The following is a 24,109-nucleotide window of genomic DNA, read 5'->3' as shown; positions in this document are numbered from 1 at the left end:
ACGATTGCCGCCGGAGGCGTGCAGAACGACGGCGGCTGTCGCCGGAAGTAAGTGAGGAGTGCTTCGCTCTTCTCAGTTCACAGCTCGTGGATTTCACTTAGACCGCAAGTCTATTTGCGGAGACCGGCGTCGGGGGCGTGGCTTTAGCCTCAAGGGAGGGTTGGAGCCCATCAAGCCCCGCCCCCGCGCCCGAACAGCGGCCCAGGCCTTCCCTTGGGCTAGACTACGGTATGGCCAGAAAGCGGGCGTCCTGTGAGGAGCAGCCAGGGCAGCGGCGGCCCAAGAAAGCCCGGACCCAGGAAGCGGAGCCCGGTGAGGGGGGGGGGAGGGGAGAGGGGAAGGCAGCGGGGCTGGGCGATGAGCTTAGTTTTGCCGCGGGCTAGTGTATGATGGGGACTAGCCCGGCAGGACCCTCCCTTCCCCCAACCCCGGAGTCTGGGAGAACCGGCTACGCGATGCTTCAGCTCACGCCTCCGAGCCTTTGCCTCGGCCATCGTCCCCCGTGCCTGGCATGCACGCTTCCCGTCTTCGAAGCCCTACAGGTACCCTAGTTTCGACAAAGCGCAGCCCAAAAGCCACCTTCTGAACAGGGGGGCTTTCCTGATCCCTGAAGCACCTAGTGCCTCCGCACCCTGAAATCACCTTGTATTTGATTTGTGCATGCTTATATATAGTATATCAGCCTACTATCTCAATGTTTATTGATCCATCTATCTAAATATCCATCTCATCCACCCATCCGTCTAAATCTCTTTCCATCTCACTAAATATCTATCCATCTATCTTAGTCTTCCCTCAAAGAATGTAAGTTCCTTGTGGTCCAGTGGAGAGTGTTAGGCTTGGAGTCAGGAAGATCTGAATTCAAACCTCGACTCTGCCACTTATTAGCTGCATGACCTTGGGCAAGTCACTTCTGTTTCCTCATCTGTAAAATGGAGGCGATAATAGTACCTCTCTCCCAGGGTTGTTGTGATGATCAAATGAGATATTAATTGTAAAACATGGTGCCTGGAGCCTATTAGCCACCTCTGGAAATGTTAGCTATTATCATTGTAAATCAAACAAACAAGTATTTACTAAGCTTGGCACTGTGCCGGGGTCAGGGATATCAAGTGAGCAATGAGCTTACCTTCTAATGGGGAAAGCAACAAGTGCATATAAAAAATGTGGACAGTATAAATATGAAGTTAACAAACATGGACTTATTTATGCTCAAATTTATTAAGTAAGAGATTGTGGGGAAGGGCAGTAGCAGTTGGGGGGAATCAAGAAAAGCTTCAGAAGATGGTACAGTTTCATATTTCTTTATGCAGCCCCTGAGCCTGGCACAAAGCTGGCATTTAATAATAAATGATCGGGGCAGCTAGGTGGCGTAGTGGATAAAGCACTGGCCCTGGATTCAGGAGTACCTGAGTTCAAATCCAGCCTCAGACACTTAACACTTACTAGCTGTGTGACCCTGGGCAAGTCACTTAACCCCCATTGCCCCACCAAAAAAAAAAATAATAAATGATCATCCATTGATTAACTGTTGAATTAAGGCACTAAAGGATGACTGAGCTTCAGTGTCACATTTGTTCCACAAATACTTGGCAGGAAATATTCTGTGTCCTCAGCCTCAGATGCTGCATAGAGAAAGTATGGTCCTGGCCCTGAAGGAATTTACATTCCTGTAGGGGGACATCCCACACAGGTGCATCTCTGAGATTCATGACTCAGTGAACTGTAATTCCAAACAAAACATGAAAAAATTCGTAAGAGAGGTTCTTTGCCACTACAGGAAAGTTCATTTCCAACATGAGCAGTGAAGGAATGATTGTTCTCACAGGGTGGCAAAGTTTGATGCAGGTCTTGAAAAATATGTCGGATTTTTGCAGACCAAGATTGGCAGTGGGAGACAATGTATGGAGAGCTATTTGAGATGAGGAAACCGGATGTTAAGTAGGTTTGCCTCTTGTCTTAGAGCAAGTATGTGGTCAAGCCAGGATTTGACCTCATATCCCTTCTAGAAGAGTCCCAGGTTTCTTTTCTAATTCATTTTTCTTGGTGGTTTTTTTGGGGGGGGGGCTGGGCAATGAGGGTTAAGTGACTTGCCCAGGGTCACACAGCTAATAAGTGTCAAGTATCTGAGGCCAGATTTGAACTCAGGTCCTCCTGAATCCAGGGCCAATGCTCCATCTACTGCACCATCTAGCTGCCCCCTCTAATTCAGTTTTTAAAAAACAAAAGTTAAAGTGCTTTACTAGAAGTACACTGTGTGCATTACTGAGGATACAAAGAAAGTGAGCTGTGCCCAGCCCCAAAGATGTTTCTGCTCAACCACCTTGGCTTCAGGAGGTCTGACTGATGAAGAAGCCTCATGAAGCAGGGAAAGCTGCAGTCAGATATTCCCTGAACCCTGCCAGCTAGAGAGGCTGGGTCCCTCCGGAGAGTCGTGGGAGGCTGAGGCAGAGCTGTCTGTTGTGGGTGAACCAGGGAGCAGAGAAGCGGCAGATGCTCACGATCTGGGCTGCCGGCAGTGGCTGCTGTGTGGGAGGCTTCTGCCCTTGATCTCCTCCCCATCTTCCTGGGATGTGGCAGCTCTTAAGCAGTCAATACAGAGACACCAACAAAGCCCCCCAGACGGTCTTCATTATACTTTTCTTGTTCACTTTAGGGCTCCTCTCTTTTCTTCCCAATCTTTCTCCAGGTGTTACATTCTTCCTAATATCCTTATTGAATGTCCACATACTTTGTTGAGGACTGACTTGTAATCAGGGTACTTCTGGTCCATGGAACCATCACTGGGGACAGGGAAGGGCTTACGGCTTTTCTGCACCTTCAGGCTTATCTCCAAAACACTGAGGCAGACGCTGTGCATACACAGGAGCCACTTTTCCTGAGTCAAAGAACAGTTCAGAGAGGACTGGTACCTTTGGATAATCAGGGCAACAATGTATCGTCCCCATTTTGGGGGTGGAGAAATGGAAACACCACTGAGTCTAATGGCTTGGGGCCAGATCCCAAAATAGAATCCAGAAATCCTGACTCCTGCCCTGTTTCTCAAACTTGTTCCTTTAACACATTTTGGTTCAGCAGGCACCTTCCGTGTGCTAATCACTGTGCACACAAAGGCCACAGAGGAATCCGGTCCCTGCCCTTATGGGAGGACACATAGTTGACCCACATTAATGCTGCCTACTCTGATGAGTTTGAAGACAGCACTGACTGCTGCAGGAATCAGGAAGGGCTTTCCTTAGGAGGTGCACCTGAAGGAAGGTGGTGGAGTCCCAGGAAGAGATTGCAGGAAGTGGGATAGAAAGAGATGGAATTTTGAGTTCAGGGAACAACAAGTAGGCCACTCTGGCTAGAACTGAGAGTGCCCCAAGGGGGCTGATTCGAAGCACATCAACAGGCAGCCTTGAAGAGTTTTAATGCCAAGCTGAAGAGTGTGTGTTTTATCTTAGAGGCAATAGGGAGCCATTGCAGATTCTTAAGCAGAGGAGCCAGATCTGTCTCTCCGCACCTTATCACACCTATGTGTCAGGAAGATGGTTTGGCAACTGTGTGAAGAATAGATTAGAGACGAAGGATACTAGGGTTAGGGAGAACAGTTTGGAAATAATCTAGGTGAGAGACCTGAGGCAGGTGATGAGACCCTAAACTAGGATAGTGTCTGTGAGTACAGAGAAGGTGAATGTGAGAGATGTTGTGGAAGTAAAATTCACAGGACTTGACAACTGATTGGATATGGGAGCTGAGGGAGATGGGGCAGGTGTTGAAAACTTGGGTGAATGAAACAGTGATTCCTTTGATGATTTAAAAAAGGGAGTTTAGAAGATGGACTTTGTTTAAGAGGCAAAGGTCATGAAAAGAAGGGAATAAGAGCACTTACTATGTACCAGGTGCCATGCTAAGCACTTTTGACAAATATTAGTACATTTGGTAATCATTCCATGTCAGGGAAATGGGCATCAGGTTTTTTCGATCACTTAGTAAATATTAAGCACCTACTATGTGCCAGCCACTGTGCCAAGTGCTGGGATACAAAAAGTGGCAGATAGCAGTCCCTGTCCTCAGGGAGCTCACAATCTAATGTTCTGGACCAGGGTTGTGGCCATGCGGATGTAGCGAGGAGCTGGGGAAAGTTAGAGAGGAAGCACTTTGGCAGCACTTTGACTGTCCTTCCTTCCTCAAGCAGATGTTTTTGAAGATCAGAAGCCAAAGAATATCCAACTCCCAAGAGTCCCAGATGGGAAAAGGAAGAAGAGGAGCAGTGGCCCTGGGGGGCCCCGAGGTGGTGCATCAAAGAAGGCAGGGGCCAAGGCAGCAGAGAAATCTAGAAATCCTCCCAGCGTGAAGGAGGAAGCCTCCAGTGAAGAAGATTTCATGTAAGATAGTTCTTCATTTCCTCACTGAAGCTGGTCCAGGTAGTGTGGGGGCTACACAGTATATAGAGTGCTGGGCCTGGAGTGAGGAAGACCCGAGTTCAAGTTCAGCCTCAGATACTCACTAGCTGTATGAACCTGGCAAGCTACTTTACCTCAGTTTACTCTGTTGTAAAATGGGGATAATAATAGTACCTGCCTCCTAGCATGGCTGTGAGGATCTCATGGGATGACATATGTAAAGCACTGTGCAAAGTGCAATATAGCTTCAGCTACTTTTAATCCTCTGAACAAAGAGGATTATGTAATTTTAAAGTGGGGAAAAAATCTTGGAGATCATCTAGTTCAAGTAATGAAACTGAGGCACAGAGAGTAGACTAGAAAGAACCAACACTAGAACCCGTCCCAAGCCAGTCCCTTTCTTACTACCCCCAATGCTGGGCCCTAGCAGAAACAGAATTGGAGAGTTGGAAGGGACTTCAGTCATCTAGTCCAACCCATACAGAAAAGAGAACCCAGACTCTGACACCCCTGACCAGAGGTTGTTCAGCCTTTGCTTGCAGCCCTGCAGGGAGGAGAACCCACCACCTCTGGAAACCATCCATTCCCATTCCACATGTGAATGGCTATGATTGTTAGGAAAGAAAGCATAAATTTGCTTCTTTGTATGTTACGTTTTATTTTGTTCAAGTCAGTGATAGAGATGTGAGGCCATGTACGAGACCATGCTGAGGACACCCCCCCCCCCCCAAGCTGTCATGGAGCAATGAAAGGCTACTCTTCCCATAGGGTCTTTCATCCACTTACAGTAGTGGTGGGGCTTTGCTAAAATCTGGCAAGCTATCAAAAACTTTAACTATTTCAGTAAACAAGGTAGCCTTACAAGACCTGTTCTTGGGGAAGCTGTGTTGATTTTTTGTGATTCCTGCTTCTTTTTCTAGATACTCACCAACCATCCCTTTAATGATCCTTAATTGTCTCAGGAATCCAAGTCACAATCACTTGCTTCTTGCCTGCTGACTCCATTCTCTTCTCTTTTTTGAAAATTGTGGTTATCCGCATTTTTACAGTTGAAGAAACAGGCCAAAAGAGGTTAAGTGACTTACCCAAGGTCATACAACTAGTCCGTATCAGAGGCTGAATTTGAACTCAGCTTCCTGACTCCAGGCCTGTGCTCTGTCTCCTACTGTACCACCTGGTTGCTGCTACTTCCTATGATTAAAGTTTACTTAAGTTAGGAAATAGGAATCTGCCAAGGAAACCTTCCTTTCTGAATTTCCCAGTGCTTTTTTCCTGCTATGAACATTTGCCTTATTTAGCTAGTATTTAGCTACCAATTCAGCAGGCTGACTTTCTCAAATGAACAAGCATTTATTAAGCACCCACTGTGTGCCAGGTTCTGTGCCACACGGTGGGGATACAAAGAAAGGCCAAGAGCAGTCCCTTCCCATGCAGATAGCTCTGTCCCAATGACACATCGACAAAATCAAGTAGAGAATCTTAGGGGGCAGGTGTTAGCATTAGGGGGATTAGCAGAGGCTCCTTGTAGAAGTTGGGATTTTAGCTGAAACTTCAAGCCAGGAGGCTCCAAGCATGGGGGCCAGCTGGTGAAAATGCCCTGCGTGTCAAGTGGGAGCATCTTGTGTGAGGAACAGCAGGGATTCCAGACTCCCAGGATTTTGGACTGGAGGGGCAGGCAGGGCCTGAAAACCCAAACAGGATTTTATGTTTGATCCTGGGGAGAACAGGAGCCACTGGAGTTTACTGAATGAGGAGAGAAAAGGAGCAACATAGACTTGTTGGAAGAGAGTGGAGGATGGATTGGGGTGCAGAGAGACCTGAGGCAGGCCAACCCAGTGATCCAGGCGGGAGGGTTGAGGAGCGGCACCAGGGTGGAGGCTGTGTCAGAGGAGAGAAGGGGGCATATCTGAGAGATGATGCAGAGGTGAAGTCAGCAGGCCTGGACCGCAGCTTGGATGTGAGGGCTAAGAGAGAGTTTTACTAGACAGCAAAGTCTGAGAAGCCCTGGTCTCAACAATCGACATTCTTCCTCTACTTGGTCTTTTCTGTGTGAGTGGTTGAGCCAAACTCCTAAGGAGTCACAGATCTCTCCCAGGAGACTATGTTGTTTTGGGGATCAATGCAACCAGCCCAGCATCCTCTGCCATCAGAAGCAGCTGGAGGACTTCCCTCCTGCACAAGACCTCCTTTCTCAACGTGGCCGAGTCCTCTGGCAAGCAGTCTGTCTTGTCAATAAAAATAAGGACCAGGACAAAAAAAGGAAAAAGCCAAGTCATTTTCAATACCATGTTTCACAAATATGTTGAAGGAGTAAGAGATTGTGTAATGCCTTTAGAAAGTTCACGGCCAGAATGGTTGAGATACAAAAAAGAAGTATACGTGTCAGTTACCTGGAAAATTCAAGTAGCTTCCGTAATGATGCCAGATGAATTTGATTTTACTGTTTGTGTGCCTGTGGGCTCACACTGATTTCATGTTTGTGGTTGCCTTCATATTTCTCTTTAACATGGAACGTTTATAATCATGTCTGTGGGCTTTTTTCCATCACTTTTTGAGGTAGGTTTATAGAGTCATCACAGTTCTGATATAACATGTGGAAGACAGGGCAAGAGATGAAGTAGACTCCATATTAAAACTCGGTCTTTTAAGGAGAATTTCAGATGCACTTAAGGGAGGAATCAGGTTCAGTATAAACAGAAAATGCTTTTAGTCAATTGCAAATTAATAACAATGTTTAAAGAGTTGCCATTTCTTCCCCTGAGTTTGATAAGGGAAACACTGAAATAACAGATATTTCAGCCTTTTTCTTGTTTCTTCCTGTGATACTTATAGTAACTTTACAAGTGTGGACAAGAAGGAGATCCAAGCAAAGACAGAAGCATCAGTGAAAAAAGACAGCAGTGAGGAAAATGATGAAGACGAAAGTGAAGACGATTGGGAGGAGGTGGAAGGTGAGGCTCTTCCGTGCCAGTATGACTTGGCCTTAAGTCTGTCTTTTTGCTCCTGGTCTATTTCAGTTGTAGTCATATAGTCTGTCTTGTAGCCCTATTGTTTTCTTGTCAATAAATGCTTATCCTGCCTGCCTCACTGAGGTGTTCCCTTGGGCTTACAGCTTTTCAGAAAGCACACCTGTTAGAACTGCCCTGTCCAAGGTAAGATCAGCTCCTGGCCAAGAGAGTCTCCGGGCTTTGCTGACTCGCCTGGAATCCTGGGCTCTTGGTGCGGCAAGGCACCCATAAGCCACCCCCTTTGTCCATATGCACAGGTGCTGACCCCCTCAGGGCCAGCCGCAAGGTCCCTGGAGGGCCAGGACCATGTCTTGCCTGTGTTTCTCATCCAGCCCTAGTACAAGGTAGGTGCGGGATGGGTGTTCGTTCAGGAGAAACAACACCAAGGCTCAAAGAGACTCCTGAGATCCTGCAACTAAGCAGCAAATTGTCTTGTTCAAGGTTACCTCAGGCTACCGTTCAGTGCCCCCAGAGCTTTCACGCTTTCCTCACCAGTGCAGGAAGTGAAGTCACAGGTGCTTTGTCGGGGATTTTGGATGACTTGGATGGGCTGGTTCTATCCTTATAGTTTGGGTGATCCAGTCATCTCTCTCTCTCCTCTGTCTCCTCTCTCTCCTCTGTCTCTCTCTCTCTCCTCTGTCTCCTCTCTCTCCTCTGTCTCTCTTCTCTCTCCTCTGTCTCTCTCTCTCTCTCCTCTGTCTCTCTTCTCTCTCCTCTGTCTCTCTTCTCTCTCCTCTGTCTCTCTTCTCTCCTCTGTCTCTCTTCTCTCTCCTCTGTCTCCTCTCTCTCCTCTGTCTCTCTCTCTCTCCTCTGTCTCCTCTCCCTCCTCTGTCTCTCTTCTCTCTCCTCTGTCTCTCTTCTCTCCTCTGTCTCTCTTCTCTCTCCTCTGTCTCTCTCTCCCCTCTGTCTCCTCTGTCTCCTCTCTCTCCTCTGTCTCCTCTCTCCTCTGTCTCTCTCTCTCTCTTCTGTCTCTCTTCTCTCTCCTCTGTCTCTCTTCTCTCTGTCTTTCTCTCTCTCCTCTGTCTCTCTTCTCTCTGTCTCTCTCTCTCCTCTGTCTCTCTTCTCTCTCCTCTGTCTCTCTTCTCTCTCCTCTGTCTCTCTTCTCTCTCTGTGTGTTTCTCTCTCTCTCTCTCTCTCTCTCTCTCTCACACACACACACACACACACATACACACACACACACACGCACACACACACGTCCCCTCTTGCCTCAGAGAGCAAATACAAAATACACAAAATGCTCTGTTTGGTGTTCCGAACCCTCCACCTCCCTCTCTGGTCTTCTTGCCCCTTACTCCCCCAACGTACTCTGACCCAGAGTCTCCGGCTTCTGGGCTGGTCCAGCAAAGGAGCGCCTGCATCTCCCAGCCTGGGGCATTTCCTCCCTCTGTCTCCTTTCCCCGAAGGTTCTGTTCTCCATCCTCACCGCCCCCCCCCCCCACATACACACACACACACCGCTTCTCTGGCCTCGTTCAAGTCTAGCCTAAATCCCACCTTTCCCAGTCCTCCTTAAGCCTGTCACATATTTCCTAATGACACTGCCTGTCACTTGTTTGTGGGGAGTTATTTGCCTGTGGTATCTCAGATGAGATGTGAGCTCCTTTAGAGCAGGCACTGCCTCCTGCCTTTCCTTGGAGCCTAGCATAGTGCCTGGAATGCAGGAGGCACTTAATACATGCTTAATGACAGCAGGTAGGCCAGGCTGTCCGTGGGAAGCAGAGGCGTCCGCAGACAAGCAAGGGGTCAGAGTCAGTGCTGCGCCACTGAGTCCCCTTCCTGTTTGCCTTCAGCTGTGCGGGATAGAATACTCACCACTGACCTTCCAGGAATTGCCACATGGTATAATTGATGTTAAACAGTTGATCTCTTTGCAGAGGAGGCTGTCCGTATGGCCCTTTAGATCAAGCCCCTGATATTTTCTAAAATAGCAAACCTTATTTCCCAGTGAGTGTCTGCAGTTTTTCTGAGCCACATGTAAGACTGATGTTGACATTTTGTTGGTAGAAATTAACGAGCCTATCCCCAATCAAATGGGAGAAACCACAAGCTCCTTTCAGTCAACTCTGCCGACCAAGCCAGTGGAGATAGAGATTGAGACGCCGGAGCAGGCGAAGGCCAGGGAGAGAAGGTGAGAGCGGGGCTCCCCCGGATCTGTGTCCCATGTAGCCTGTGGGAGCCAGGGCAGGGAAGAAGGGCAGGATGGCTGTGGCCAGAATGGACCAGGATCCCTGAGGGAGGGTCTCTGGCTGCTCCTTGGTCACCATCCCTGCAGGCTTGAGGTGGTGCTTCTGTTAGCACAGAGCCCACAGCTTCTTCAACACCCCCCATAGCCCTGGTAGGCTCTGAGCTGGAGGCAGACCTCCTCAGCAGAGTCGTTGCTGTGCTCCAGGGCCTGAAATCCCCAGCAGATCACGTGGAGTAAGTCAGTGTTCCTTAACTACCCCGCTGTCAGATGCACAGCACACAGGGGCCACAAGGAAATGGAAGCTGTACCCATGGCCACAAGGGGCTTTCAGGTCACGGACATGTGGAGATAGCTTAACTCCTACTACAAGTGAGTGTAAATGAATGTAGTGCCTCCCCCGTGTAGGGCCATGACGTCAAGCAGTGATGGTGATAGGCTGGTTAGGCAGGATGGCCACCGTGCCTGGCACCTAGTAGGCACTTAATGCTTGTCAATTGATGTGTTTTGAGCTGCCGTACGAGAGAGGAGCCAGACAAAGGCACGGTGGTGAGAGTGAGCAAGTCGTCCACTGTACATCCATGTTGGATCGCTTGGATGGAGTGGAGGACCAATGAGATAAGGAACAGTCATGACACATTTGCTGTCTTGAGTAAGAGAAGTGGTCTGGCGAACTTTCTGAATTCAGCATTTGTTTTTGAATACCCATTGCAGAGAAAAAAGGCAGATGGAATTTGAGACGTATCTTCGGAGAATGATGAAACGCTTCAATAAAGAAGTCCATGAAGATACACACAAGGTCTGAGCCTTGGCATTTATTCACTTCACAGCATTTATTGGGCACCTTCCATGTGTTTTGTGCTGGAAAGAGGAAGGATAAGGCAGGCTTCTGGCCCTCACAGAACTAGCAGCAGGGCTACTCTTCACATAGAGAAATGACTTAGATGCAACAACCTTTGAGATCTCTTCCAACTCTGATTCCAAGGGACAGAATCCAAGGAGGGTCTGGTCTGCTTCCCCAGGGTCAGAGAAGGATGAGATCACTTGCGGGCCTGAGGAGGAGGGTGAGGTTGGAGCAGGGGCCTTGATGATGCGGACAGGCAGAAAATAGGAGACAGGCAAGTGTGGGAATGGACGTTTAGAGGCGGAGCAAGTTTGACATGCCTGGAAACAGCCTGGTTACTTTTGAAAGTAAAATTGGATTGATAGGTGACCCTGATTGTAGGATTTGTGTCCGAGGGAGGATTCTGAGCTGTGTCTAGAAGGCACCAGAGAGTTTGGAGAGGTTTGGGGCTGATAGAAAAATGGCGTTTCAGAAGACTCTCATACTGGACAGCTTGGAGTGGGACAGTGTTCCAACAATCCAGGGATGAGGCAAGGAGATGCTGAATGTGGGGCTGGCAGTAGAAATCAAAAGAGAAGGCAGAACACCCAACCTTGGCAAAGACACGTGTCAAAAGCAGACGTATTCCAGGCTAAAATGGAGCATTGGCTTGGCAGCTTGAAACTTTACTTGCTTTGAGCTCACAGGTTTTTTTTTTCTTCTTCTTGTCTTGTCTTTATTCCCCTGCTTAATAGGTGCACCTGCTTTGCCTGCTAGCAAATGGCTTCTTTCGGAATAACATCTGTAACGAGCCAGATCTCCAGGCCATCGGCCTCTCCATCGTCCCAGCTCACTTCACCAAAGTGCTTCCTAATAAAGTCAATGTCCCTTACCTTTCAAACCTGGTAAAATGGTATGATTCGGCCTGAGCTGGGGGTGGGGGTGGGGGTGGGGGTGGGAGCTTTCCCTTTAGCCTAGAGAGCAGCAGTCCAGTATGGGACTCTCAGGAATCCAGGGAAAGGCAGCCCTCGCTCACAGTGAGGGGGTTCCCCTTCCCCTCTCTGTGGAGTGCTGACGTGTTTCGTTCCTGGACAGGTTCATCGCCACGTTCACTGTCAATGCAGAGCTTTCCACAGATGAGCAAGACAGCCTGTGCTCCACCTTAGGACGGCGCTTTGCTGTTTATTCAGCACGGGATGATGAAGAATTGGTCCATGTGAGTTACTCAGTTGCATTAGGCTAGACGCTCATGTTAGAACATGAGTTCTAACCCTTAAGAAGGGAAGAAATGATATAGAAAGTGATCCATTCATTACCGAGTAATTCTAATCCCAAGAAGAGGCTTAGTTGTGTTCTTGTGCTGAATTTCCATCTCGGACACCTCGGGCAGGCCAGTGTTCCCTGCAGATAAGCATGCCTCCATCCGTTTGAATTTAGAGCTTGAAGGGCAGTGAGGACAGGTTGCAGTCTGCCATCTTTGAGACTAGAAAAGATGTAGGGGAGACGTCCTCTATCACACAAGCCCTGCCGGCAGACCAGGCGGGTCAGGCTCATTGGAGCACTTCTCAGTCCAGTCTCATTCGCCTTGGAGACCTACAGAGTTTCTGCTGCTTTGGTCCTCCTTTGGCCAGCCTCCCTGAGCAGAGATGGAGGCCAGGCTACCCCAAATAGCACCCAGGGCCACCGAGCAGCCCCTTGGGGCTGTGTCTTCCCAGGCTGACCCCGGCTGCGCCCTCCAACGGACACGATGAAGAATGACTGGTCATGTCTGCTTGGGCTTTCTTCAATCTCTCTGTTCTCTATTGTTATCCTCAAGCCTGAATCTGTTTTTCAGTGGCTAGTCAATGAATGTTGGTTGGTAACAATAACCCCTTACAGCTTCATAGCCTTTTCCCACATGCTGTCTCTTTTTCAATGCTCTGCAGTGAGTACGTACATAGTAGTTTCCACATAAGAGACCTGGGGCTCAGAAGGCTTCAGTCACTTTGCCCAACGTCACACGGCTACTTAGTAGTGAAACCAAGACCAGAGCCCCAGTCAGTGCTTTTCACTGCCCTTTGCTGCCTCTGATAGAGTCATGTGTGATGGGCCACACACTGGCTGGGATGTAAAGTCGTGCAGAACGAGGCCCTTGTCCTTGTCACAGGACTCATCATGTGCCTCTAACCAAAGGCTCTCCCTCCAGTGTGGACTGTTCATCTTTTACTCTCTGAATGTGAGATGAAGCCCCAGGATTCTTTTAATTTATAGTTCTCTTAGTAATTGTGATTTGGACCAGTTCTCCGCAGCAAGGTGCTGTTCTAGAGCTTGGAGACATAGTCAGGAACAGAACAAAGCCTTTCTCTAGGACCTTATGAGCTTATTGGAAAATTAAGACATAGTTGCATAACTCTCATGATAGTCCCAAAGAGGGTGGAACGTGGTCAGATGGGCCATGCTGGGGATGGCACCACGAGAGTGTGAGGGGAGCAACGTAGAAGACAAGCTGGCATTAAGGATGTGTTGGGTTAAATGGCCTCTCCCTTGTCTGAGAGTCTCTGATTCCGTGGTTTCCATTTCTCTTCTAAAAACTGTTTATTTCTACCCTTTGACGGCTTGTCTGTTGAGGAATCACTTTTGTGGAACGTGGTCTTGTTTATCCCCCAAGGTATCTAGCACAGACCTGAGTACCTGGGTCTCAGTTGATCTATGTTGAGTGAATGATCATTGTAACTTCATGGGAAATCATTCACATAGATGCTAAACTGCACTGCTTGCATATTTATCTTTGATTTTATGCTCTTTACTGAAAGAAATTGGGGGGAAATTGGGTAGAGTTTTGCATGAACTTTCTTGGTGATGAGGAACCTTCATCCTAAGTAATGAGGCACATACATCCTTCTTTTTGTCACACAGATATTTTTATTGATACTGCGGTCACTGCAGCTTCTGACCCGGCTGGTGTTGTCTCTGCAGCCCATCCCTTTGAAGTTGCCAGCTGCAAAGGTGGGCTATAAGAGGGCCCCAGAGTGAAGGGGTGGGTTGTCACTGTGAGGGCCAAAATTTGATATACTGAGCGTTACTTGGGTGACTCGCCTTAATATTGGGGTCCCGGAAATATGAGGGACCTTTAAGGTTTATTCTCCCCTCTGAACTGCCCTTTTTAGGTATTTCTCCCAGGCCAATAAGAAGGGAGCCTCTAAGCTTTAGTTCACAAAAGGATCAGATTTTATTACTTGGGAATTAATTAAACAACAAAGGTGAAACTAATAAAAATCAAAGATAAGGAAATAGGAAAATAGAAATACAGAGAAATGCTCTTAACTCTAAACTTAGCTTAAGCTGGTTCAAAGGAATTTAGGGTTTTCAGTAAGTAACTCACCAACCTGAACAGCCCGTCAGTCTAAGGTTGCTCACGCGCCACCAGGACCTCATCCTTAAGTTGTCAAGAGACCATACAAATGACGGCACCTCTTGGCGCTTTGATCTCTGTGATGTTTAAAATCTAACTATTATGACTAAAATCTAATGTGTGGTCTCTCACATCTCCCTCCTGTGAAACGGTTCATTGTGCTCTCACCTCCTAGAATGTGATGGTGATGAATGAGTCTGTGAGACAGATACCGAGTTGTGCAAAATATGTTGTTAGGATTCTCCAATGGAGACGCCAAGTTCTGGCTGGGTAGAGGCTGCGGCCCTTATTTTTACTGCTGTTTCTGGAAACTTTTCTAACTTCTCCATTTCCAAAGTTCCACAAGGACGAGGAAGCCTTTTCACCAGGCTGTCAAGGATGGACAAGAGAGAGGAGGGGGCTTTGGTCTCCTAGAGATAGGTGTTGGAAGTCGCTTTGTGCTGCGTACTTGTTGTGATCAGGGGCCCCGGCTTTACCGCAGTTTTTAGCTAGTGCCTTTGCACCAGACCAGATTGACTACATCTGATACGAATATGCTGAAAGAGATCTCAGCTTCCCTGGGTTTCCTAACAGTCGGCTGCTGGGCTGTGTCTCCGCCATAGTTCCTTGAAGGTTGGGACTTAGCTTTCTACTATTCCTCGTTCCTATTATTGGATTCTACATAGAGATTTCCTAAGTGTTGAGTAAATGAATCAGGACTCATGAGATGGAAGAAAAAGCCCAAATAGCTAATCACCCTCTCTGTTCCAGGGCAAGAAAAAGTCCCAGGAGAGCTCCCTGGAGAATCCTGGAAGTTCTTCTCAACAACCCCCGAGCCAAAAGGCCCAAACCCAAAGCAGATCAAAGACCCGCAGAGGACGCGTGGCGGCCTCTTCTGAGGGGACAGCAGAGGGCAAGACCCCAGAGCCTCGGAAAGCGGCAGTGGGCAGGAAAAAGCGTGCACAGTCTTCCAGTGAGGAAGAAGACATGGCAGTGGGGAAGGAAGGAGCCCGCAGGCCCTTAAGGGAAAGACGGGGGACGTCCCAGGTGTCCTACAGAGAGGAGAGTGGGAGCGATGGGGCTGAAAGCAGCTCTGAGTTTGAGCTTCCCAGTGAGGAGGATTCTCCACCTGGCACCCAGAGACCAAGGAGGCCTCCTCTGTCCCAAAGGACAAAGGCAGCATCTGCGGGCAGGGGGAGGAGAGCTAGCGTGTCGGCAAAGAATAAGAGAGATGGTGGCCAGCCCCCTCTCCTTCCAGAAGCATCCCCAGAGGCCTCAGGCACCAAGAGGGGCAAGATCATTTCTAGTGATGATGATGAAAAAGAAGAAATCGGGAAAGCAGTTGGTGTGGACCAGTGGCTAGAAGTGTTCTGTGAGGGGGAGGATAGGTGGGTATGTGTAGATTGTGTCCATGGTGTGGTGGGCCAGCCCTTGACCTGTTATAAATATGCCACCAAGCCCTTGTCCTACATCATTGGCATTGACAATGATGGGTGTGCTCGGGATATCACACAGCGGTATGACCCGGCCTGGATGACAGCTACCCGCAAGTGCCGTGTAGATTCAGAGTGGTGGGCTGAGACCTTGAGACCCTACCAAAGCCCTTTTGGGGCAAGGGAAAATAAAGAAGAAATGGAGGTAAGCCTGGACTGCTGGGAACCCAAGTGCTTCTTGTTGAGTGAAGTTGTCACAGCTGGTGTTTGTTCACATGACACAGGTAATATCAAGTGAAAGAGGTTTGAGAGGATGAATAAGGGGTGACCCACCAAATTATCTTCCCCCTGCACAGACCAAAAAGGAAAGAGCAGGGCCACACACAACTTTCAGCTCCTAGGAGGAAAGGAAAGGACTGAATTTGGGTCAGTATTCCTGTGATAGAAAGGTCTGGCAAGGGAATGACCTTATCCCGAAATAGGACCTTTCACATACTTGATGTTTCATGAATCTTGGAAGAAGGAAGGAAAGGAAGAAAATGATGCACTGTGCGTACATGACTCACTTTTGGACCCAAAGTGAGGCTGGGCCCTTCACATATTTGTGGTGAGAGCCTGCAGTGCAAAAGTGGGCAGTCACCTTGCTCATGGTCTCTGAGAACTATCAAAACATGCTTTTTCTAATGTGCCTGCAGCAGAGCAGTCTTTGCACAAAGAGAGCTTGCCCTGGGCTGGCTGTAAGTAACTATAATCTAACAGGAGGTATCCTATGATTCATCGTTGACTCAAAATAAACTAATGTGCATCCAAGGGAGATTAATCTTCAGAGCCTATGATGTTCTTTCTCTAGGGGGTCCTGTTTGAAAATTGGATCCAATTCTATTGTCTCCCTCTCCTTCTTGCCTCCTCCACAGGGAACTATGGATGCATGGAGGGAGGCAGAGTAGGGAACAGTGGAAATTACTGAAAGACTGGGAATTAGGCTTTTGGAAGAAGGGCTGAAGGAACTCTGGAAGGGCTCATTTGCAAAGCACCATTGACTAGCTCAGGGTGACTGGTTTTTCTGTTTCTACTGAGAATCTACCTGGAGCCTTAGCACCTTAGTTTCAGTAAAAAGGCTTAAGTTAAACATAAAGATATTTTGGGTCAGCTTACTGGAAGAGGTTGTACATTCTCCTCCAGTGGAGATCTGCGATCAAGCAAGCAAACAGCCCTCAGCACAGAACAGTTTATTCCCATGAGTAGCTACATAGAGTGGCTCCCATGACTTCCTAAAGTCTAATCTGACTGTTGAAAACCTCTTTGTTAGTGGGACAAAGTTAAAGGAAGATCATTGCAAAATTCATAGCAAATCTGATCAGTAATGCATAATAACACTTGGTAACCAACATATGATAGACAAATTTTATTAAAAAAAAAAAAAACAACCTTGCTTCCTTTTATAAAGATCTTAGCTAACATTATTTCTTTGGCCTCTGCAGTTTCAGGCAAAGCTACAGAGCCAGCCCTTGCCAACTGCTATAGGCATGTATAAGAACCACCCTCTTTATGCCTTGAAGCGACATCTCCTGAAATATGAAGCCATATACCCAGAGACTGCTGCTGTCCTTGGGTACTGTCGTGGTGAAGCTGTGTACTCCAGGTGAGAGGACCTTGTGCACATTATTCTAGTGAGTGAGCAAGGGGCCACTGGCCCCAGAACATTTTTCTCTGTTAACAGCTTCAGCGATGACATTGGGGTGGGAAGGGGAAAGAAGGTGGGTCACATGATAGTTGATGAGGAAGAAGTTTATGAGGAGAAAGTGGGCAAGAGAGAAGACTTGGGAGACTGGGAGTGAGTGGGAGGGTCTTTGGGAAAGAAAGAAACCCTCCTCAAAAGTTCATTGTTTTAGCAAGGATATGGTAGACTAGCACCCAATATCCATCACCAGTAAAAGTGCTTCACTGTAGATGGAGTTGGGGTGTAGGGTCATGCTAATAGCGGACATGTCCAGATTTTAGTGTTGAGCTGTTATTAAAAGAAGATAACATCAGTGAGGGGCTTAGCACAGTTCTGGGCACATGGTAGCTGCTTAATAAAAGCCTATTGGGTGCATTGAGAACAGAGATTGTCATTTGTCTTATGTCTCTCCCAATGTTAATCCTAATGCTGCACATAGTAGGTGCTTAATATAAGTGCCTGCTGAGTGTATAGTTTATGAGGAAGCATCATTGTAAGACTGTTCTCAGGAGTGGGCCTGCTTTCCATTAGGGTTTAGCTCTTTATTTCATGTAAGCTATTGTCCCCAGGTGCATTGTCTGCTTTGTGGGGGGTTTCTTTGAATCCCCATCCCCACCCCCATGGGCATCAGGGGCTGGACATCTACCATATATTCAGCTTGGTGGCTTTTCTGCTCTTGAATAGTCCTGACTCTTAACACCATATTGTCTGCATACACAAAGAAGATGGTGGCTATGAGGCCTTTGAAGGCAGAGGACAAGGATAATTGGGGCAAGGAAGGGAAGTGCAGAGGCTGGTGAGACAGAAAATGAGTCGTGGGGCCTTGAGATGAATACGTTGCCAAGCAGAATAGGAAGCCAAACGCGGGCATCATTCTGCCTCACTCAGGCACCTGGTTATCTTAACCTGAGAGTCCATTCCAACGGGTCATTTTACTTTCTTTCTGTAAGTCGATATCAGAGGTGATGCTTCCTTCTATTAACTCTACTAATTCATGCCCATAGTTGTGGGAAGCGATGCACTTGGGAAAAAATATAGGTCTCTGGTTAGTTGAGGAATAACTGACTTTTGACATTTTTCTTCCCCTGGGTGATATCTTTAGGGACTGTGTCCACACCCTGCACTCAAGGGATACCTGGTTGAAGCAAGCACGAGTGGTCAGGATTGGGGAGGTTCCGTACAAGGTAACTGGGCTCTGGCTGGGCTGGGGTCTTGGTAGAGAGGCAGCTGGCAGGACAGCTTCACCACAGCCATTTGGATGTCAAGATCAAGGGAAGGGGAATGTGTCTAGGGGCTGTGAAGGGAGAAGAGAATGAAACTGAGCACCAGAGGAGGGGCCACAAGTTTGGAGAAGGAACTAGTGGGTCATTTGAGGAGCATTTTGGCTAGGATCTGAGTCTTGAAAACACCGGCCAAATCCAGTTCAGAGTAAATGGGGAAAGGCAAGAGCACTTCCGATGGAGGGTCTGTTGACACCAAGTGGTCATTCACAGAGTCTTCTAGCATGTCAGAAGATCTCAGAGCTGGATGGCCTAAAAAAAAAAATCCTTGGTAGCCTGATTCCTTAGACATGTTTCCAGTCTTCCCAGGTAGGCTGAGGTGTCCTCCAGAATTCTGAGTTCCACATACACTGGGATCTGGCTGTGGGCCTGGGCCAGCTGTGTCTGTGCTGTGCCCCAAGCCTTCTCCTCTGGAGCCTAGGCCCCACTCAGGATCCAGCTCCATCTGTGGATCTCCTCTCATTGCTTAGACCTTCCTGACCTTTGGCCCCGACCACTGGCCACAAGTAGCTTTTAGCCCTTCCCGTTCGTTCCAGTCTTTCTCAGGCCATTCTCCCTGCATGTCAGTCCCTGATAGCTCCTTTCCGGTTTGTTCCCACATGTGCTTCCAAAGCCACAGCAGTGAGCCCTTGTGCTATATAGTAACTGGGCTCCGGGAAACAATCCCTCGCTATTCCATGAATGCCTTCTGCCTTTAAACAAATCGTTCTGCTTCTCCTACCTTCCTCCTGACTCCCATCGAGTGAAAGTAGAGGCTTTGTCTCCCAGACTCACTCATGGGATTGGACAGAGGGTCCTTGGTGTTGGTGCACCCTCTGTGAGATCTGTGGTGTCACATGGGCCGCTGCTGCTGTCCCTTCTGCTGCAGATGGTGAAAGGATACTCCAATCGTGCCCGGAAGGCCCGGCTGGCTGATCCCCAGTTCCGGGACCAAGATGACTTGGGTCTGTTTGGCCACTGGCAGACAGAGGAATACCAGCCGCCTGTGGCAGTAGATGGCAAGGTAAGTGCCTAGCAGAAGAGTGGGGTGAGCCTCCCCTGAGAAAAGAGCAGACTCCTCTGAGCCAGGTTTTTCAGATCGGCCTCATCCTCCTTTGTCTGTGGCAGGTCCCTCGGAATGAATTTGGAAATGTTTACCTCTTCATGCCCAGCATGCTGCCTATTGGCTGTGTCCAGCTGAAACTGCCCAACCTCCATCGAGTTGCCCGAAAGCTGGGGATTGACTGTGTCCAGGCTATCACTGGCTTTGACTTCCACGGTGGCTACTCACATCCTGTGTAAGGGAGACACCAGAGCACCTGGGGGCCTGGGTGGTTTTCAGTGTGAGATCACTCCAGGGCCAGCATGGCTGTTAGCTAGCCCAGGCTTGGCTTGAAAGATTGGTGACCCCAGGACATAAAGTGGTAGGGCAGCTCAGGGATGGCTGCTCTGGCATGTTAGGGGTGGTGGTGGCCGCCTAGCAATGCCAGGAAACAGGGGAGAGGGCTTGAGTGGCTCCATGCCCGTGGGGTATGGCTGGGACCAGAGGCATTGTTGGACGTGGGCACTCTTGCTGCCAAGCCCTGAGCTGTATCTTGACCTGCCCCAGGAAACAAAGGCAATTCCCTGAAATCCTGGATTTCTACTCCTCAGCCAATATCCCAGCCCTCCCTTGTGGGTGTAGGCAATCGTGAGGCTGAGGGGCTACCTCGAAAGCCCAAAGTGAAGGATGAGGATGGAAAGGGAGAGAGGAATTGAGACTGTGAGTCCAGGGATAGAGATTTCTGTTGTAAGCAATGAAGATTGGTGTCAAGTTGGCTTTTCCTTGCTCCTCTTAAGTCCAGATGGAGGAATCTTTAAAGCACAAATCAAAGGCCACCCCTCCCCCCATGTAACTTTCCCTGGTGCCCCCCCCCAGTCAGGAAGGACTTTTCCCCCAACACCTCACCTAGCTCTCTGTTTTGTACTCCTCCCCAACTCCCCAGGGTATGTGTCATAGGAGGGCAATGACGGTGTCTGATGTTCGGCTTGACAGCTCCCAAGAACAACTCTAGTCCTCTGCTCCTAGAGGCACGGGAGAAATGTTTGGTGGCTGTTATGAAGTGGTGGGTGTGGGACATTACCAAAGGAAGGTTGGCCTCTCCCTCCTCCTGCCTCCTAAGGACATGCAGTGTGGTCTTCCCCGCAGAACGGATGGATACATCGTGTGTGAGGAGCACAAAGAGGTGCTCTTGGCTGCCTGGGACAATGAACAGTCACTCATCGAACAAAGGGAGAAAGAGGTAAGAAGCTTCTCCCTGAGAGGAGGTCTGGGCCCTGTGGCAGGATGGAGAAGAGCTGAGGCTCTGGTCACCGCGGCCACAAACTACTTCCTAGGACTCAGAGCCTACCGTCAAAGGAGCAAGCCCATTGGAGGATCTCTGAGATCCTGACAAAGGATGCAATCCTAGAGGATCCCTCCAGCCCTGAGAGAGGACAAGATTTTGTCATTGACTTTTCTGCCTACCTTTGTACTAGATCTGTTTTTATCGAAGTGATTAAGAAAAATCTGAAAGCACCCAGGGCTAAGCCCTGATCCCTGGGGCTTTCCACTGAAGACCTTCCAAGTGGTTATGAAACCATAAATGGTTACTTTTTGGAGCTGGTCTGCAAGAATGCCACAGAATTAATTGTAAAGAAACCAATTTTTAAACAAAACACAATTTCAAGAATCAGTTAAATTTTGTAAAATCAGGCCAGATTAGAATATTAATTTCTAAACTGAAATCTTTCACATTCTTAAAGAATTCCATCTTTATTTTAACCCTGAAGATGCAGCATTAGCTTGTGCTTTTTTTTTTCCTACTATCCTTTTGTTTTTCAACATAGAAAAGAGAGAAGAGAGTCCTGGGGCACTGGAAGTTACTGGTGAAAGGGCTCCTCATAAGAGAGAGGCTGAAGCGACGCTTTGGTAACAAGGTAAGTACAAGCTCTTCAGACACCTGTTTATGGGGAAAGATCTGAGATCAGATTTCTGAGGTGATAGATGCATTAATAAGCATCTGAGTGGGGCCGCTCCACGGTATTAACCATCCATCGGCCCATGACATCAGCCTGGCTTCCATACAGGCAGGCACCACCTAACACCAGCAAAGTTGGAGAAAATGCATTTGAATCCAGTATTACAGCGGGATGGAGCTAGAAAGGGAATGTGGGTACAGTGTTCCATTGGGGCTTCACAGTACACCGGCTGTGTTGTTGGGGGACCTTCCCTGTGTGCGGACTACTGGACTGGACCAGGTCCCAGGTAAGTTGTTGCACCAAGAGGCTTGAAGCAAAGGAAGCAGGGCCAGACAGCTGGGCAGCAGAGGCAGGCAGCCATCTAGCGCTGTCTCACATAAGAGCACCGTGTCTTCCGGGAGTCGCGATCCCCCGCCACAGTGCCATGGGTGAGCACATTCTGTGTTCATCCAAGATCTGGGGTTAGAGCACGTAAGTCTGTGGTCTGCTGCTGTTTTGAGGTCATTTCATCTCGCTAGGGCTTAATTCCAGACTCATCAGCAAAATGAAGGGAATGGGGAAAACCATGGGATCAGTGGTTCCTAGCCTTTTCAAATATAAAGACCACTCTTTAATGTCAAAAAAAAATTTCACAGACACCCATCTGCTCCGTATGGCAATAGTTTTATTTATGCTTGGTGTTTTGTTAAGCGACCCAAATATCAGGGCAGCTAGGTGGCACAGTGGATAAAGCACTGGCCCTGGATTCAGGAGGACCTGAGTTCAAATCTGGCCTCAAACACTTGACACTTACTAGCTGTGTGATCCTGGGCAAGTCACTTAACCCTCATTGCCCCACCAAAAAAAAAAAAAAGTGACCCAAATATCAAAACAGTAATGCCAGGAGAGCACTAACTCTTCAGGCTCTCATTGAGTCCAAAGCTCACAGACGATCCTGTCTGTCCTTCCCCTGCCCTCCCCTTTTTCCCCTTTCTAAGACTAGGTCTCCCTAATTTTGCCCAGGCTGAAAATACCACAGCTATTAATGGGCCTCATCCCTGTAATGAGCTGTAATCTTTCTACTGACATTGTTATAGTGGTCACAGATTATCTTCTAGGTGCTGTTTGCTCCACTCTGCATCAGTTCATGTGAATCTTTCCATTCTTCTCTGTAGCTGTCATGTTCATTGTCCCTTCCAGTACAATAATACTCTTTTACACTCACATACCAGTTTGTTTCCAAATTGGTGGGCATCATTGTGGTTTCCAGTGTTTGACACTACAAAAGGTGCTATTATATAAATGCCTTTGGATACATGGGGCCTTTCTTTTTTGTCACTGACATTCTAGGGGGCTGTGCCCAGCAAGAGAATCTCTGGACATTTGAGCCACTTTTTTTAGCATAAACTTTTGTGTCATTCCAATGGTCCCACCCAAAGTGGTGGAGCAGATGACCACCAAACTAAGTTAAGAACACTGTGCTTGATTGTCTCCTCCAGGTCACAACTGGTCATGTACAGGTCAGTGTCATAACAACACTGCCATGCCATGTCTCACAGCAACCTGCGAGAGAGGGGTACAGTCGGTTTATTATTATCTCCATGTTAGGGAGGACACAGTGAGATTCAGCTGCCTAAGGGAGGGTCAGCCTTTCTTCTGTGACCGTTCACTTGTGTTTCTAGGGTGAAGCTGTTCCAGCAACTTCAGACGGAGGAGCAGGATTCTCATCGGACGAGGAAGGGACCAGCTCACAGGCAGTAGCCAAAAATCTGGCTGCTTACTGGCCCCAGAACCGAGAAACTGAAGAGCAGCAAAAACTGAAAGGAAGTAGGAAGACCAAAAGGGAAAAGAGAGAGGAAGCCAAACACCTGTTCCCCTTTGAAAAGTTGTGATTTTGAGGAAACAGCACCCAAATACTCTCCCCCCACCGTGGCCATATGCTCCCCCGACTGCACCAAATGAAGGCAGTTGGGCAGTAGGTCACTAGTCTTAGGCTGAGGAAAGTGGTTCCAAATCACCAGAACAGCTCCTCACATAAGAGGTTAGCTTTCACTTAACCCCTCAGCCCTTTTTAATTTTTAAAGCTGGATATTTTTCTACTTAAGAATCTTACCTTTCAAGTGGTATCTATCAACAATCAGACATAGGCTGAGTAAGTGGATTTCTTTGGAAGACCTTAGGAACTTGGAGTAAATGCTGTGTGATTTCTTTGTGAGAAGTACCAGGTTTTAATATATTCCACATGTGTTCTGCAAATGCAAAAGCCCTCTGCTGTCAATCTAAACAAAATTTTCATGTAACAAACAGCCATCATCTTGTCTCATTGACTTGTTATTTCCAACGGCTTAATGGAAATCCCTCTTCCCTGGCCTTGACTGCATTTTTTCTCCTGACTTTTCATTAAAACAGAAGAATTAGAAGTAGTTCATGGTGAGTTCATGTAGTTCCTACAATATTATAATTTTTGGATTCACTTTAGGTTGTAGGTACCTATGAAAAAAGCTATAATCAGAGGGAAATAAACCCCACATACACTGAATACTGAAGAAACAGCAGCAATCTTGAGTGAGCCCCCAACTATTGTACTGGTTAAATAAAAAATGTTTTGGGCCAGCTAGGTGGCACAGTGAATAAAGCACTGGCTCTGGATTCAGGAGGACCTGAGTTCAAATGTGGCCTCAGACACTTGACACTTACTAGCTGTGTGACCCTGGGCAAGTCACTTAACCCTCATTGCCCCCCCCCATGCCCCAAAATAATTTAAAATGTTTTACATTCTAGATAGTTGAGGATAATTTTTTTATCACTTTAGGGAGAACAATAAAGCTTATATAAAGACTTGATTTCATTCTTTTCTTTTTTTTGAAACATACTAAAGCTAAAAGATCTGAAATTATCTCACCCAACTCCCTCATTTTACAAATGAGGAAATTAAGTCCCAGAG

The 24,109-nt window shown here is 47.8% G+C and overlaps 1 protein-coding gene across 3 annotated transcripts; it reads left to right on the top strand.

The window, feature by feature from the left end:
• The first annotated feature begins 69 nt into the window (after window positions 1–69).
• XPC (XPC complex subunit, DNA damage recognition and repair factor) lies at window positions 70–23,994 on the top strand. 3 transcript variants are annotated; one of them, XM_043976053.1, is made up of 16 exons: window positions 93–312; window positions 4,181–4,370; window positions 7,221–7,339; window positions 9,404–9,527; window positions 10,296–10,380; window positions 11,160–11,317; window positions 11,500–11,620; window positions 13,300–13,389; window positions 14,546–15,412; window positions 16,689–16,849; window positions 18,030–18,111; window positions 19,076–19,210; window positions 19,315–19,484; window positions 20,375–20,468; window positions 21,055–21,144; window positions 22,848–23,994. In XM_043976053.1, exons 1-16 carry the CDS (start codon window positions 231–233, stop codon window positions 23,055–23,057), a joined length of 2,778 nt encoding a protein of 925 aa, XP_043831988.1. In that variant the 5' UTR covers window positions 93–230; the 3' UTR covers window positions 23,058–23,994. The 3 variants fall into 3 exon arrangements, 1 of the variants encoding a protein (XP_043831988.1); XR_006354086.1 differs by lacking the exon at window positions 22,848–23,994 and having other exon boundaries at window positions 70–312; window positions 20,222–20,468; window positions 21,055–21,110; XR_006354085.1 differs by lacking the exon at window positions 22,848–23,994 and having other exon boundaries at window positions 70–312; window positions 20,172–20,468; window positions 21,055–21,110.
• The last annotated feature ends 115 nt before the right edge of the window (window positions 23,995–24,109 follow it).

Source organism: Dromiciops gliroides, chromosome 1, assembly GCF_019393635.1.
Source record: "Dromiciops gliroides isolate mDroGli1 chromosome 1, mDroGli1.pri, whole genome shotgun sequence".
Classification (NCBI taxonomy): domain Eukaryota; kingdom Metazoa; phylum Chordata; class Mammalia; order Microbiotheria; family Microbiotheriidae; genus Dromiciops; species Dromiciops gliroides.
Note: the sequence above shows the minus strand (reverse complement) of the source record. Positions and strands in the feature narration are given on the sequence as shown.